This window comes from Echiichthys vipera (genome assembly GCF_963691815.1).
Source record: "Echiichthys vipera genome assembly, chromosome: 5".
Classification (NCBI taxonomy): Eukaryota; Metazoa; Chordata; class Actinopteri; order Perciformes; family Trachinidae; genus Echiichthys; species Echiichthys vipera.
In genome coordinates this window covers 3,927,720-3,944,943 of record NC_139830.1, presented here as the reverse complement: position 1 = coordinate 3,944,943, position 17,224 = coordinate 3,927,720, and the positions used below count along the sequence as shown (strand labels likewise).

At 43.5% G+C, this 17,224-nt stretch overlaps 1 protein-coding gene across 1 annotated transcript in view; it reads right to left on the bottom strand.

The window, feature by feature from the left end:
- The window catches only part of smtnl (smoothelin, like), a 46,577-nt gene that overhangs the window by 1,719 nt on the left and 27,634 nt on the right, over positions 1-17,224 (bottom strand). Inside the window, exons 4-10 of the mRNA XM_083913507.1 lie at positions 8,713-8,794; positions 8,062-8,307; positions 7,599-7,655; positions 7,452-7,512; positions 7,216-7,359; positions 6,987-7,110; positions 3,354-3,505 (exon numbers count right to left, since the gene is read on the bottom strand). Coding sequence (XP_083769633.1) covers positions 3,354-3,505; positions 6,987-7,110; positions 7,216-7,359; positions 7,452-7,512; positions 7,599-7,655; positions 8,062-8,307; positions 8,713-8,794 — 866 coding nt within the window. The remainder of the gene's footprint in view (positions 1-3,353; positions 3,506-6,986; positions 7,111-7,215; positions 7,360-7,451; positions 7,513-7,598; positions 7,656-8,061; positions 8,308-8,712; positions 8,795-17,224) is intronic.

Here is a 17,224-nt window from a genome sequence, read left to right as displayed (position 1 = left end):
TATAAAGTGAATTAAATAAATAAATGTTGAATATAAAGTTAAATAATAAAAAATACAATTAAAAAAATAATTATATAATAATAAATACATGTGGAAATATAAAAAGGAATAAATAAACTAATAAGTAAGAAAAAGGAGGAACCTAAACATAAATAAAATAAAAGAGGAAATAGAAAATTTGGAAAGCAAAATAAATAAAAATTAATATATTAATGAATGTGAAAATATAAAGATTAATAAATAAAATAATACGAATATTGAAAAAACAAGGAATGAACTAAATAAATTGTTGGGAAATATAAATACAAATAAACTCAATAATAAAAGCGTAAATAAAACAATGACATAACAAAACATAAAGTGAAATACGGGAAAAATGATGAATAAATGTGGAAATATGAACACAAACAAAACATAAAAAATAACTAAGTCATCTAAAATATTCTCTTACAGTAAAACAATAAATAATAATAATAATAACAATAATAATAACACTTTAGTCATTCAGGACGACTTGAATGTGGTTAAAATGATTTATTCGCTCTTCAGGACTTTTAAGACGTCGTCGGACCGATGGTTCAACTTCAGATATTAACGAGAGTCATTTCACGGCCGTTGTGACGTTTAAAAAAAGTCTCTTTTGCATGTAAGTCAACGGGAAACACCTTCAGAAACCGCATAAAAAGAGATTTCAGGGTGTGAAAAATTGAGTTTCCATGGCGACCGTTTGTTTGTTTGCTTGTTTGCACCGTGGCTGATCTTGAAGATGAAAACAGACGTTTCCTTCACGTCCTAACAAACATGTTTTGAGGCGTTTAAGGACCTTTGTGAACGTAATAACGTACATTTATTGTGCTGTAAGTGGCTTTAGGAGGTCACACGTAAAGCTGCCGCCACGACACCGAGGATTGATTCTGTCACCGAGTGAATATTGTTTTTCAGTCAAATCAGCTTAATTCTGCAGCAGCAGCGCGACGCAGAGGAGGAAAACAGGTTCTTAGAGCGAGTCTTTAAGCCCCGACGCACAGCAGGTGCAACAGTGTGTGTGTGTCTGCGGAGACAATACAAGCAATAAAATAGGAATTATGATGATAATGCAGACACATGAAGATGTGGAAATGTAAAGAGGAATAATACCAAATAATGTGAAATATCAATGCAGAAATGTAACAAGAAGTAATATCATATAATATTTAAGTAAATTTAAAAAAATGTGGAAATATAATGAGACATAAATCGAATAATAGGAAAATAAAAAATGTGGAAATAAGAAAATAATATTTAAAAATTAGAAAAATGTGGAAATATGAAGAGGAATAAATCGAATAATATGAAATAAAAATGTGGAAATATAACGAGAAATAATCTAAAATATTAATAAAGTAAATTTTAAAAAGTAGAAATATGAAAATATATAAATAAAATAATAAATAAGGAAATTAAAAAATGTGGAGATAAAGATAAATTAATAAAATAATAAATACATGTGGAAATTAATATAATTCAAATTAAATATAAAACAATAAGCTTTAAAAAATGTACAAATGTATTTGTTCACTTCTCTCTATATATAATTTTTAATATATATATATATATTTAAATTAATCAATTATTTTATTCGGCATATTTATTCATTGATTATTATCATTAATTATTTATTTATTTATATAATTTTCCAATAAAAAAATATACTAAACTACATGATATAAAAATATATAAACAAAAATATTTCAAAAATATACAGCAAAATAGAAAAATGAATATGCAATACATAACAATAAAATAATAACAATATATGAATAAATAGATACAAAAATAGACAAACAAATAAATGTGAAAATACACATGTGTATGCTTTGTTGTCTTTATATTTATTATTTCATTTATTTCTTTTTTATTTCCACATTTTCATTTATTTATTTAATCTTTTATTTATCTCTCTTTATATATTTTATATATTTATACATATTTATTTTATTTTACAGATTTTTTTACGACATCCCTATGACTCCATATGTGTGTGTGTGTGTGTGTGTGTGTGTGTGTGTGTGTGTGTGTGTGTGTGTGTGTGTGTGTGTGTGTGTGTGTCTGGCAATTAAAACAACCCTGCTCTAAAACAAAAGCAACAAATAAAACCGTTAAGAGGCATTTAGCCACAACAAAGTCCCGACGCTCATCGCTTCAACAGTTAAGGACGATAAATACTTTCAGGACGACTCAGCAAAGTTCAGAAAAACCACAACTGACAAAAAAAAGCGTTTCTGCTGTTGCGTAAAGAGGCTGACGAGTTGAATGGAAGTCCAGTTTCCATTGTGGCTTTAAAGGAACAGTTCAATTTGCTTATTTGTTTGCTTTTTTATCAAGATTGGTACCTGATGTTTGTTGCGTATGGAGCTGCGGCGCGGATGTGGCGAGCTTTAGGGGGTTTGCAGCCCGGCGTCGTCCACAATCAGTCAGTTTTGATTAACAGAAACATTTAAACACAATTTGTGGTTTTGGGGTGGCCAGACAAGGACAAACGACTCAAGCAATAGCTCACGGCCGTGGTATGTTGTTGTAACATCACAGCTGAAGACGTTTAAAAGGTTCATCAAGAAAGTGAAAGGGCGCACTCCCACTGTGCCTCCGTCCCGTGCCCCGTGCTTTAGGGTCCTTGTCCCCCCCTCCAGGCCCGTTAGTACTCACACTACCTGGGCCTCGGAGAATGCTTCTTGCTGCCTATACGTCATCACGCCGTAACACGTCACACGCATTGATGACGTCATGGCGATGCGTGGCTTTGTTTCCAGATCTTTCCGTAGACCTCGGAGTTTTTGTGCGTCTTGTCGACTGTTTTTGAATCTTTTCATCGACCAAATCTGCAGTAAACACTCCACCTCCGCATCACACCAACGTGAACCTTTCACCGCCATTGTTTGAAATGTCCGCGCATGGTCCCTCCTTCTTTTTTCTATGTCCCAACAGGAGCACAGGAAATGACCTCAGAACCGCCGTAGGCCTTGTGCTCGTACACGTGCGCACGCTCGTGCTCGTACATGTGCAAACGTGCTTTACAAAAGCCCACCTCTCCCAAACGGGCCGTGGACGGCAAGCGTGCTGCAGCTAGGCGCGGTAATGTTGCACTCACACTGGTCAAACGAACTAGACTTTACCCGTGAAACATCCTGGGGCACGGTACGGAGGCACAGTGTGAGTGCGACCAAAGCGAAAGTTAAATAGAGACATGAAAATTCATTTTTACAGAAAACATATAATGCAGCGAAAACTACTGATCTTCATTCTAACCCTTAATAAACATGATTAATTCTACAACGAGTGCACAATTAATCAAACCGCATCACTCCATCACTCACTCTGCGGTTCCAAAGGCCAGTTCGAAGTTGTGTTTGCGGTTGTCGGGCGACAGAGTGTTGTAGTCGAACTCGGTGGGGAAGAAGGAGTGGACCAACGCGCAGAAAGCCATCCCATCGCTCCAGCTGGACGAGAAGTTCTGGATGTCGATGTTCTGCGGAGAAACAGAGAAACAGAGGATTTGTGTGATGATGTGCAGTGTTCAACCCGGTTTTACGGCGTTGGAGGGGAGGAGGGCAATGACAAATAACCTTAAAGGAATCCTGGTTTTGCAGACGTCTCGTTCCCCATGTAAGTGGTATTTTTGGGCACCATGGCAACACATGATGGACCCTGTAGTTCGACCACTATGTCAAATTGTCTCCAAAGCCTGGCACACTTCCTTGGAGCCCAATCTTTTTCAGGCAACTAAAACAACAACCTATGGTCATGGAAGCTGGGTCAGGACCCAAAGAACCAGGTCGCGGGTACAAGCAGCCCAAATGTGTTTCCTCAGGAGGGGGGCTGGAGTCTCCCTTAGAGAGAGGGGGAGAAGTTCAGCATCCGTGAGGAACTCGGAGTAGAGCCGCTGCTCCTTTGGGTTGAAAGGAGCCAGTTGAGGTGGTTCAGGATCATCTGGTAAGGATGAACCCTGGGCGCCTCCCTAGGGAGGTGTTCCAGGCACGTCCAGCTGGGAGGAGGCCTCGGGGAAGACCCAGGACCAGGTGGAGAGATTAGATCTCCACACTGGCCTGGGAACGCCTCAGGATCCCCCAGTTAGAGCTGGTTAATGTGGCCCGGGAAAGGGAAGTTTGGGGTCCCCTGCTAAAGCTGCTGCCCCCCCGACCCGACCCTGGATAAGAGGCTGAAGATGAATTGAGATGAGATGACCCAACAAAGACAGAAGAGCCTTATTTGTGGGGGAGCAAATCGGTCGGACACTGAATGTTGCTGCTATAGTCGACCTTTTGTCTATGTAGCATGAAGCTAGCTATCTAGATAACGTTGTTGTCGTAGAAGCAAAACTCAACGTGCAGCGGCTCAAAGCGCTCCTTAGTGTGTCATCTCAGACCGGGGGAAGAGAGCAGCTGAAATACTGAAGACTATGAGCTGTAAAACTGACTGGCAGCTCGTTGTAGCTTCATAAAGTCATCTCCCCCCGCGCTGTCTAGTCTGTAATTTTGATGCATGAAACAGACATTCACCCTCCTCTCTCCCTCTGCCGCTACATGCTTTTGAAATCATGTCATTTCAAAGCTGCCCTTTATTAGTCTGGAGTTCGCTTTGAATGAAACGCAACATGTCAAGTCATCCGATGAACCTTCTCTCTCTCTCTCTCTCTCTCTCGTGTGTGTGTGTGTGTGTGTGTGTGTGTGTGTGTGTGTGCTCCCAGTTAATAAGAGTCCTGGCTTTGACTCTAACCAAAGCCACATGGAGCAGCTGGCACAAACTACTGTAAAGAAAAAGGGTACCAGAGTGAAGAGATGTGCCGGCGTGCTCAACCATGACTCAATCTATACCTTCACTTACACACACACACACACACACACACACACACACACACCTGTGTTTACAGGGACACTCACTTCTGCACACCTCTACGGTTGAGAGGCAGATCATTAGCGCATTAGCACAAGTTAAAGTTATAGGAGCTCATTTAAAACACGACTCTTAAATGTTATCTCATAAATTGCCAGGCTGGAGATTTTTCACGTTGGGACCGTTTACGAGGAATTGTGCTTCCCCTGGATTATATTATACAATAATGCTCCATGTCCTCGTTAAAAGGAAACCTCATTCTACCACCGCACCGAATTCTGTTCTCAAATTTAAAACTCTTTAAAATATTTATCAGTTACTTTTGGACGCAGCATTTATTTAAAGGGAATATACGTCACTTTAAAGGTTAATTCAACCGTTGACTGTAATGTCGACTGCGTGCCTCCCGAGTTACAGTGTGAGCGTTTGCAGACAACAGTGCAGCATTTTAAAGGCTGTTTTTTAAGTCCAGCTCGTTGCTCACGTCGCATTAAAACGCACCGTGGCTTCAAACTTCACAGCAAACAACGAGGACAAAACATCATCGCCGATGTTTGAACAGAAAAGTCTTTGGTTTTAGCTGAAAACACAAAAACACAGACTCCATCAGCACATTAGCGACCGGCTGTAGCTGTTTAGACGACAGACGCTCGATTGTCCTGCTCTTTTTACAGACATGCGAACTAACCACCGACACTTTACTCGTTCGTGGATCATGGCGATGTATTGTTGCACGCTTGTCGGCCACAGAGCGTTCGGGAGAGGTGGGCTGTTGTAAAGCACGTTTGCACATGTACGAGCACGAGCGTGCGCACGTGTACGAGCACGAGGCCTACGGCGGTTCTGAGGTCATTTCCTGTGCGCCTGTTGGGACGTAGAAAAAAGAAGGAGGGACCATGCGCGGACATTTAAAACAATGGCGGTGAAAGGTTCACGTTGGTGTGATGCGGAGGTGGAGTGTTTACTGCAGATTTGGTCGATGAAAAGATTCAAAAACAGTCGACAAGACGTACAAAAACTCCGAGGTCTACGGAAAGATCTGGAAACAAAGCCACGCATCGCCATGACGTCATCAATGCGTGTGACGTGTTACGGCGTGATGACGTATAGGCAGCAAGAAGCATTCTCCGAGGCCCAGGTAGTGTGAGTACAAACGGGCCTGGAGGGGGGGACAAGGACCCTAAAGCACGGGGCACGGGACGGACGGATCGTGTGAGTGCGCCCTCAGGTTGAGCATCAACATCACATTCCCAGGATGCTGTTGCCAGAAAGTCGAACCAAAAAGCCTATCAGCTGGAAACATCTCAATAAAGGATAACGTGAGTTTATTAACTTCGTGCATTGATATTGCTGTTGCTGATCTGCTGCCGACTTTAAAGTTCAAACATCCCCACGGGACAAGAACACGGCGTCAGCTTCCACTCCATGACTGTGCAACAACAACAACAACATCATTTTGGCGTTCATATAACCAGACACGCTGGATTACCTATCTCAAAGCAAGTCTCCGCCAGCTGATTTTCATGCTACAGTGAGATGAGCTGATGTCAGGGGCCGTCTGGGAGGTGAGGAACGAGGTATTATTAAAAAAGTGTAATCAACGATGATCTGCTTTGGAAAATATTCAGCAGTAGTGTAATATACGTGCAGTTTGTAGGGAATGAGCTCAGAAAGTCACAGTCGGATAAAAAAAAAAAAAACAGTTTTAATCCTGTTTCCCGTGGTTATTGTTCATTTATCTTTGATATAGAGCATAAATAAAATCCCTGTCTGTTATCTTTATGTAAAGCAGTTTGGCCGATAATTCAACATGATCGTTTATCGTCTTTCAATGAGTCGTATCTCCACCCACAAATGGTAAAGTGCGGTCTTATATGACCGCTGTGGCGAGGTCGTCCAAAGTCTCATTCTACATGAAGAAGAAGAAGAGAAAAGTCGGGGGATTTGAATATGAAAATACTCAAATGTTGTTGTTCTTTAACATATATTTGACATTTCACTGGGACTGTAATACTGTTTATGAGCCAAACGTTACAAAATATGGCTCTAAAAGGCTGAAACGTGGACGCCAGGCTGACATTACCAGACTGGAGTGGTGTCAGAGTTTGTAATTGTACCTGGTAGCCGATGGTCTTGGAGCGGCACCACTCAAGAAGGATCTGTTTGATGCTGCTGGCGCTGGACACCCCGAAACTCTGCGACCGCTTCAGTGTAGGTTTAGAGTCCACTGGTTTGGAGCGACTGTACACAAAGAAGCGAGGAAAGGAGAAAGGAGAGAGTTTCAATGATTGGGAAACTATATCTGCTGTTTTCCCCGTGTGGCCTTGAACGCAGCATTACATTTACCTGTTACTGGCTTCGGGGTCGAGTCTTTCGAAGATGGAGCGACGAGCCTGAGCGCCGATGTTACGTGGAAGAGTCTGCGACCGCACCAGCTCTCGCCTCCTCTCCACCTGCACGAAGGATCTGTCACCGCTCACGTCGCTGTCTCTGCCGGACGGGAGCGCAGAAGGGTCAGACGGAGCAAAAACACATTTTACCCACCCTGAAAGGATGTCCCCCGCGAGTCCGCTGTCACTCACCTGTTGTGCTGCAACAGTGCCGAGTAGGTCACAGACTTAGCCGGGGCTGAATAGGCTTTCTCTGCAGAAGACGGACAGTTAGTAAATCACGTGCGTGGTACTGTTGAATGAAACAGGAGAGCATGCGTGTCTGAGAGCGAGGCTCACCTTGAAGGCGGGGAGATCCCAGGGCTCTGACAGGTGTGGGGGTCCATGTAGAAGATACTGACAGCAGCAAAGAAAAGGGAAATCTTAAAGTTTTAAATACATTATGTTGGGAAAAAAATACTTTATTCACATTAAAAGACATTAAAAAAATCTGCAAATGAAACAGGAAAATGGCGAAAAGTAAAGCCCAGCGCCTTAAAGCTGCATTCTTTCTCAACTCCAGCAGGGGGCGACTACACTGGGTCCAACAATAAGGGCGCACTCGAACTGTCCTTCCGCGCCCCGGGCTTTAGGGTACTTGTCCCCCCCCCCCCTCCCTCTCCCCCGCGCGACCCAGGCCCGTTTGTACTCACACTACCTGGCCACATTAAGTCGCTTCTGAAGTTGGAGAAATTGGGGGTTAATACCCTTTAATATTGCTTATTTATTAAAGCCATCGTGACAAGCTGAGGACATAAATCACCTGGTTGTATTGGAGACTCCTCTATTGGTTGGTTCTGGTTGGTGCCTGCAGCTGATTGGCCGTTAGGTGAGACCTCAGAGACCGGAGAGGAACAAGAACCAACGGGGCTGCCGGGAGAGTCCGGGCCCTTCATTTCTGCCGTCTTGGTCGTCGCGGTGATGGGGAGGTGGGGCATCCTCATGGCGACCGGCGCTGTGTGCTCGTGTGGGAGGTCATTGGGTGGAGAGATTTTTCCATGTACCAACTCTGGATGTTTGTGTTGGATAAAAAGATGTAAAATGACCCAATCAGAGTCAGAATTCCCTTTATTGTCATTATACTAAATACAATGACATTTGTTATATGGCTTCTGCAGCACACATATCAAATCAATAAATAAAATCCGAACAGAAACAGAAACACAAAGTCAGGAGGCAGCAGCTGGCAAATAGTGTGAAAACCAAAAAACCAAGTGTTTAAATGTATATTTACAAAAAGCGGTACAGTATAATGTAAGTTATTAACATTGGTGAAGGTTCTTAAAGCTGCACCAATCAATATCGTCATAGTAACAACAGCTAGGGTTGTTTTCAGAGTGAGGAGTAATAGATGTGACCTTCATGTGTGAAATCTCTGTGCTACTATGAGTTCAAACAGTCGTGGCGTGGTTACCTGTGGTGGCAGCGTGTCCGTTCTCCAGTCCACCATGTGTCGGGGCGGGGTCCACCTCTATAGGCTCCTCTCGCTCAATACTCTGAAACACACAGAGTGACATTTAACACAAACCCTAGCACCCTTCGTTGCTCTTCAAAAGGTGCGTGAAGTCATATTTGACCATCAGCAGGAGGGCTGTTGGTGGACATTGTCCCGGACTTTACACAGACTGTGGCCAAGTGGAGAGCGGCTTTCGTCCAGGTGAAGAGTGAACTCCATGCATGTGCCAACGCTAAATTCGGCCACACCTGACCCTTTTATGGGCTTTTAAATATCGTTTTATTATTTTAGTTTAGGTTCAACCATTCATGCATTTGTTGTATTGCATCATTTTTAATTATTGTCCTGTATTGTAAGATTATTCTGCTGTTTTTACGACGTTATTCTTTTATCTATTTTATTTTTATTTATTTTCTGTAAAGCACTACTGATCGCTGCTTATACGAATGGTGCTATATAATAATTGGCTTTACTTGTTGTTTTATTATTACAAAAAAACGAATTAATGTAAAACAACAAGCATTCAAATGTTTTTCTAATGCAAATCTTCAAGATGCACATAAAAATACCATTGTGGGGTACTAATACTAAGACGTCGTGTTTGGATCACAGACAGAGAGTCGAGTCATCGTGTTCCTCTGGTTTGAACCAAAAGAAAAAATCCAGATGTCCGTTGTGGATTGAGTCATTGTTGGATCATTGCAGTCTTCTTTTTTTTTAGTCTTTGGACTCGAACATGTGGGCTTTTTTGACACGACTTCACACGAAACAAAAGAAAACAAACAAATCCGGCAAAGGCACGACATCTCTCTTGAACGCACTTGAACGTCGGGCCGATGCGCGGATAAAGGAGCTGGTTGTTGTCTTTGTTTTAAAATCAGGCACCACGGTCACCGCAAACACTCACTGATAAGAGAGCTGCCAAGATCTATTCAGTGATCCTGCGGCAGACCTGCGAAAGTAATCGAGATGAAGTTTTATTGTCAAACATCATCAGTATCTTGAGTTCACATTTTAACGTCTACGTGACTGTGTGTTTCCTGCCTCTGTGATCAGCGCGGACTTGCAACGATTGCTCTTTTCCTCTTCTCCAAACACAATCAGCTACATGGAAAACAGACAATCACCATCCAGAGCTGGTGCTTTTATCAGGAACGCTTTACCGCGTGGTGCTGCTGACCCATATAGGTTGAGGGTGAAGCTGTCACTTTCCATGTGGCCCTGTCGGAGTGATAAACGGAGCTTGGTGTGTTGATAGTCGGCTCCTTTGTTACAGACCGACGCGACTCAGGTCAACAGTGCAGCGCTGATAGTTGTGCATGTTTTCTCAAGGTCAGTCACAAACCACATGTCGCGTTGCATCTGCGTCGGGCTAACAGACCCTGAAAGAGGCTTTTCAGGAGACGTAACGCACCCTCGGAGATCCTCATAGCTGAACAGCTGGTTGTGCTTCAAACTTGGCTGTCACAGTGGAATTAAACAGACAAGGCTGATGTTTGCGCTGTGTTTGACCTGAGAACATTATTTCACCACCGGTGCATCCGACGCATCGGTTCTGTGTTTAGATAAGTCCAGCGTGTATTTGGAAGAGAGAGCCGCAGCATCTGGTCAGCTTGTCTCTGTGAGCTGAGAGAAACCACCGACGTGAGCGGAGAGAGAGGACGGGACGATACAGAAAAACAACCTGAGCCACTCACGTTTATTTGGAATCGCCTGAAAGTGAGGAAAGGTCGAAGTTAAGGGCCTTTTCAAACAAACGCTGTTTCGTTCTGCAAGGTCCTGCCCCTATTTCCAAAGTCAAATTAAAGCACTTTTTAAGCAGTTCAAGGTGCATTTTCATACTTCTCCAGCGCCTCACAGCTGCGGTAAACTACATTTGTATACAGAACAATACTCAATATTCAGAAGGCTTATTATTGCACTTGATCATCACATTAAATGAGATGTTATTGTCCTATAAAGTCAGCTTTCTACAGAAAGACAGCAAATGAAAAGGAAAACTAATACACTGGACTGACAGAAATATGATCAACAGCTATTTTTATAATCTGTTAATGAGCAAAGTTTATTTTTCATGCAAAAATGTCAGAAAATGCTGTTTTCAGTCGCTCAAATATGGGGGTCTTCTTCTCTTTTTCTTCTGTGTTATATCAAACACACTAAATTTAAAGTGGCCGGCAGTAGCTCAGTCCATAGGTGACTCGGCTGGGAACCAGAGGATCGCAGGTTTGAGTCCCTTTGTGGACCATGAATGGAGCGTGGACTGGTGGCTGGAGAGGTGCCAGTTCATCTCCATTCATCTACATTGCATGTATATAGGTCCTGTTTGTGCATGTGTGTGTATTTCGGGCCTGTGTGTGTGTAAAATGAATAATAACAGAGTGAAAGATCTAAGATCTAATCTCTCCACCTGGTCCTGGGTCTTAGAAATATTTTGGATAAATATGTTTTGTGTTTATTTCGTAAAATGTGATGAAAAAACCCATAAGATTACTGTATTTTTAAAAAAAATGTACGAAACAATTTCAATACTCCTTATTAATTACTATTGTTTGATTATTTTAACCTTTAAGCTTAAGTTCTACAGATTTTAGAGATATAAAGAATTTGAAATTACTCCAATAAATGACATCACAATAAGCAAAAAGTACCAATACAGGCACTGTAGGAGCGTTTTGTCTGCAGAGAGTTAATCTGTGGGGTTTATTGCTGGGGGTTTATGAGTACATTTAGAATAGAAATCCACCTTAACAATACTTTTTGTGTGTTAAAATCATAGCTGGGTTCTGAACTATGCATTGTCTGTCAGGCTGACCTGTGGCCCGGATCTACACTGTTTCCAAAAGAAGCGTTAAATGTTATTTTTCGACGCTGTGAGCTCCGCAGATTCCATTTACCTCCATTGTTGTTGGTTGGAGACACAAAATATCAGACACTGGACATCTCAAAGCCTCTACAAATGAAACCAAACCCATCCGTGCGGTTAGATACCACTTCAGGCAAGGGTACGAGGCAAAAAGATAATCTCTAGCCAGGCAGAAATCGAAAACCACTCCTGTATCCCCTCCCCTGTATGTGCTGTGAGATAGCATGCTGTGCTCACTTGAGGAAATGGCTGGGGGTGTTTTAATGTGTGTGTTTGGCTGAGCTCACCATATAGGAATGCTGGTGCGGTGTGTGTGTTTAAAGGCAAGAAGAGTGTGTGTGTGTGGGGGGGGGGGGTGTTGTCATTTCATAAAGACAGAGAGGGGATGACACACCTGGAAGGGAATTAGGGAAAAAGTGAGGACATTATGTATGGAAAGGTGAGGAAGGCAGAGTGGATCAGTTGGATGAAGCATGATGGGAAATGAGGCAGAGGGACGCGGTAGAGAGGTGGAAACAGCTGGCTACGCAGCAGGAGGAGGGAGACAAATTGCAGAAAGTCTGGCTCTGGGGAGGGGAGCTCTCCCGGCTTAAGTACTCAGATCATCAGACGTCCACAGTGGGTCAGAGGGGGGAAACGTGATAGCGGAGCTGCTGAGGTTCCTGTAAACTCTCCGGTATCTGGAGGTCTGTTTTGCTGGCGGATCACATGGGTGCTCACTGCTCAACACTTCACATGGCCCAGCACTGACCAGGGACCTGCTGCACACATCACACTTGTGCACGCATTCAGCTAAATACGTACACAAGAGCCTCACGAGTATGCACACAAACTGATATCTGTTGGGTTAATGGTGCGTGTCCACAGGGGCCGTCATTTTCACGCTTCCCATTTATCGTTCTTCAACATGGTGGCGCGCACAGATGCGGCAGCTCGAAGCTCTACATTTCGGTGCTTTGTGGAAAGGGTTTAGTTTCCTGCGAGGAGCGCTCCTGGACTACAAACACCACCACAGTAGTCAAGAAGACTCAGCAGCGACTCCACGTTCTGAGGATCCTCAGGAAAACTACCTGGAGGAGAAGCTGCTGGTGTCCTTCTACTGCTGCTCCATTAAACAGTGTGTTAGCGTACTGTATAACCACATGGTATACCAACTGCCCTGCAGCGGACAGGAGAGTCCTTCAGAGGGTCATCAACACTGCCCAAAAAAAACACCGGCTGCCCACTGCCCTCCCTGAAGGAGCCTTTCCACCCTGGACACAACCCTCTCCACCTGCGGCCCTCTGGCAGACGGTGCAGGTCCCTCAAAAGCCGCACAAACAGACCCAAGAACAGCTTCTACCCCACAGCCGTACGTGAACCGAACAATGCATTTCATTTCCGAGCACCTTAAAAAACTTGCACTACTAAAATAACTGGACAACACCACTGTGCAATGCCTTCTACCTCAGCTGCTTCTCTTAGCTACCTGTATATATTATCTTATGTGTATATTTTTATCTTTCTATCCATTCAATTCAATTCAATTTTATTTATAGTGCCAAATCATAACAAAAGTTATCTCAGGACACTTTACAAAGTAGGTAAAGACCACACTCTATGACTTATGTAAGATTTACAGACACCCAACAATTCCCCCGTAGAGTACGGTGGCAATGAAAACCTTCCCTATCTTTGTATCTTTATATCTTTATATATCCTTTTTTTTAACCCTTCTTTCATGTTTAGAATTCGTTGTTGTCATTTGCACCGTCTGGATGACACTTAAATTTCGTTGAACTTGGTGCAATGACAATAAAGAGATTCTGATTCTGATCGTCTACGTAAGCAGCGGTGCAATGCATTGTGGTAGCATGGCGACGAGTTTCACAGTGATGGCGCGTTGAGTTGCCCGGGTCAGACTACTTTATGCAAAATTGCAAATGTTATCCACTTTCTTCCTGTTAGTTTTATGTGCTGAACGTGTGGTTTTGAGACCATTTCGTCACAAAAGTTAAGTTAAAAAAGTCACATCGTTCTCTTCTTACTCCATAAGCACAGGACCCACTGATACAGACATCCATCAGTGTGACATCGCAGCCTGGAAGCTCTCGAGTGCAATGTTCTGCCAGAGGTCAATATCGCCGCTCACAGCTGCTACACAGCAAATATTTATACGTCGGGTGGGTGTGGATGTACGTGTCTTCACCAGCATTGAAGATCTGTGTAAACATACTATACAGCCGTCCATAGTAACTGCTAACTGCACGTTTGCTGTGCGCTCTCACACAACGGGACGGAGTTTCAAGTTTTCCAAGTTACATTGAGTTTATGCAGCATTAGCACAGCTGAGATAAAAAAAACAATTGAGAGAATATAGTTTTAAATCCAGCTTTGGTGACAAGTGAAGTAAACTTTTTCAGGATTTCCCAGACAAGCTGAATGTTTAGCACACTAGCTAGCAGTGCGACTCTAGGAGTAGCGATTGCCACTTTGGTCCGGTCGTGTCTAGATGGAAACCCAAATGGATGAAAGTCTCACGAGATGTTTAAGGTTAGGCATTGACCTCAAATAGTAATGGTGAGTATAGGTCAGGGGTCTGCAACCTTTACTATCAAAAGAGCCATTTTGGCCCCTCTTCCACCACATACAATTTGTCTGGAGCCACAAAACATATTTGATACCACAGCTTGTAAAGGTTTATATATAGTTACTGTTACCTGGCATTTGTTACCTGTCCTAAAATCGTGGCTGTTCCCTAATTTCTCACCACATATCAAGCACACAGGTGAGCCACCATCATGTGAAAGCAAATTAAAATGTCCATGAAACACTATTTTCCTTCGCTGATGTTTTTTTTTTGGGGGGGGGGGGTTTATCCACCAGCAGTGCAGGTCACCAACTCCAGATTAGCCGCCTGCAGGGAAAGGCGCTGGGCTATACACCGAGGATGTGACGCATATTTCATTCATTCATTCATTCATCTTCAACCGCTTATCCCTGGGTCGGGGTCGCGGGGGGGCTGGAGCCGATCCCAGCTGACATTGGGCATGAGGCGGGGTCCACCCTGGACAGGACGCCAGTCTATCACAGGACACATAGAGACGAACAGAGACAGACAACCATTCACACCTACGGGTGATTTAGAGTCATCAATGAACCGAACACCTGCACGTCTTTGGACTGTGGGAGGAAACCGGAGAACCCGGAGAAAACCCATGCAGACACGGGGATAACATGCAAACTCCACACAGAAGGGCCCCAGCCGGGATGCGAACCTGGAACCTTCTTGTTGTGAGGCGGCAGTGCTAACCACTACACCACCGTGTAGCCAACGCATATTTCAGTTTCACCTAAAAAAAAATTTCAACATCATCTTGAACTCCAAGATAAAATGTTTTCCCGTTGTCCACTGTGCAAAAAAACACGTTATTTACACATTGGTTATATGTTTTTTTGCCAAAGCTACAGGGAGCTACTGCTAAGGGGCTGAAGAGCCGCATGTGGCCCCGGAGCCATAGGTTACAGACCCCTGGTATAGGTCATCCAGAAGAGAGTCTTGCAAGTCTTATTTTTTGCTTTTTTGGCATTTCTTCCTCTTGTCTTGTTACCAATTTGTGGACTTCGCTTGTGTGGACAAAGTCTGGATGAAAGCCTGTATCCTTGGACATTAGGAATCAAATTTAAAGTCGTCATCATCTCAACCTTTATCGGCTGGTGGGATCAGTCAGTGTCCTCGCTACAGTACAAGTCACGTTTCTCTTTGTTGGCAGACACGTGTGTATTAGAGTGTTTGCTGCCTACTGATAAGTGGCTAAAAGTAGAAACCATCATGGGAAGACACTAAAATAGAGCGAGCTGAGCTGCGTAGGGGACCCTGGAGTACAGCTTCATCCCAATTTGACCCCCTACACTTCTGTTCAGTAAATCAAACAAAAGTGATTGATCATTGTGTTTAGTCTGGGTTGTCATTAGCAGCTGTCACCTCTCACTGCGTTACATACAAGAGGAACAACCCATGAATGTGCACGCACAAGAAGAAGTATAAGCAGACAAAATCTCCCTTTTCTTTCTTCAAGGAACAACGAATCCTTTACTCCCCCGAGTGTGCGCATGAGGAAGGAAAATAAGTAGTTTGATGACACTTTACTGGCATCTCACCCTGTACTTCATGTGTACGCACACTGAGGCCAACATGGGACAAATCGTCCCCACACACTCGGACTACTTGCCCTAACGAAATTCTGGCATCATGACCACTGAAAGATAAACATGTGTCCTAAAACGTTTTGATCGTTACCGAACTTTCTACGTGGATTAAACTGGAAACACCCAAAACGTGACATGTACTGGTAACGTATTGTTGTGTTGCTAAGAGTTAGCTTGAAGATAACGATTGTTCCCCCACAAATCAATTTAAAAAGTGTTTCTCCTGATACATTACGATGCATTAGCTTAAACCCTCTAAGTTTCCTCAAAATGTTTAATCACCGCAATCACAAGATGCCCTTGAGCAAACATGTGCACAACAAATATCACGCCAAAGGCTCCAGTAGTACAGAAGATTAGCTGCGGACAGAGACACAAACACACACACACACACGAACACATGATCTCCTTCTGGGCTTAAGAGATAACTAAAGACAATTCCCATTCCTCTTCCAGTGTTGACTCAGAGGAAGTTTGGACATGTAATGCAAACAAAATGTATCCCAGTATATTTGCAGATGCCACAGTATCGGCTGTTTGCTTTGGGACAACGTGCCCCGGGAAACCCGTCTCTTCAAACAGGAGGAGGTACGGCGTGCTGGGTGAGCTCCACGTCCTGTGTTTGGTCAAAGGATATTGTTTAGCTGTCAGAGGTGTCTTCATCACGGACGCTTAAATAAAGACTCTGTAGAGGTGTGTGTGTGTGTGTGTGTGTCTGTGGGGGGGGGGGTGGATGGGACGACTCTGCTGACGAGGGTGCACTGTGGTCTGCTGGGAAACACTTTAGAAAGCATCAGAACGGTGTAGGCCCGTCCTCAAGTGAAAGACATTATTAGTCGGCTAACGCTCGAATGATTCTGTTGACTTATCCACCACTTTAAACCATTCATTCATTCATCTTCAACCGCTTATCCCGGGGTCGGGATCGAGGGGGGGGGGCTGGAGCCGATCCCAGCTGACATCGGGCGTGAGGCGGGGTCCACCCTGGACAGGACGCCAGTCTATCACAGGACACATAGAGACGAACAGAGACAACCATTCACACCTAAGGGCAATTTAAGAGTCATCAATTGTGTTTTTTAATTTATTTAACCAGGATTAAACCCTCTTTTCAAGGGAAACCTGGCCAAAATAGCACGCCATTACAAAACCCAGTTTAGGAAAAGCAGGTGCACTATTCGTGCTTCGTAGACGATAATAAGGTGAGGCCCTCTATATCTGATACGCAGGAAAAACGCCGTTCCATTGTTTGAATAAATTCTCTACACAGCGTCGAGGCGCTGCTGTGGCCTTTTCCATGATTGTTCCAAATCAACCCTCAGTGTTGCCGCTCTGTCAAGATACATTTTTCCCACACTTGTTGCCATGACGGTGGCTTGTGCTGAGACTAATAATAATAATACATTTTATTTATAG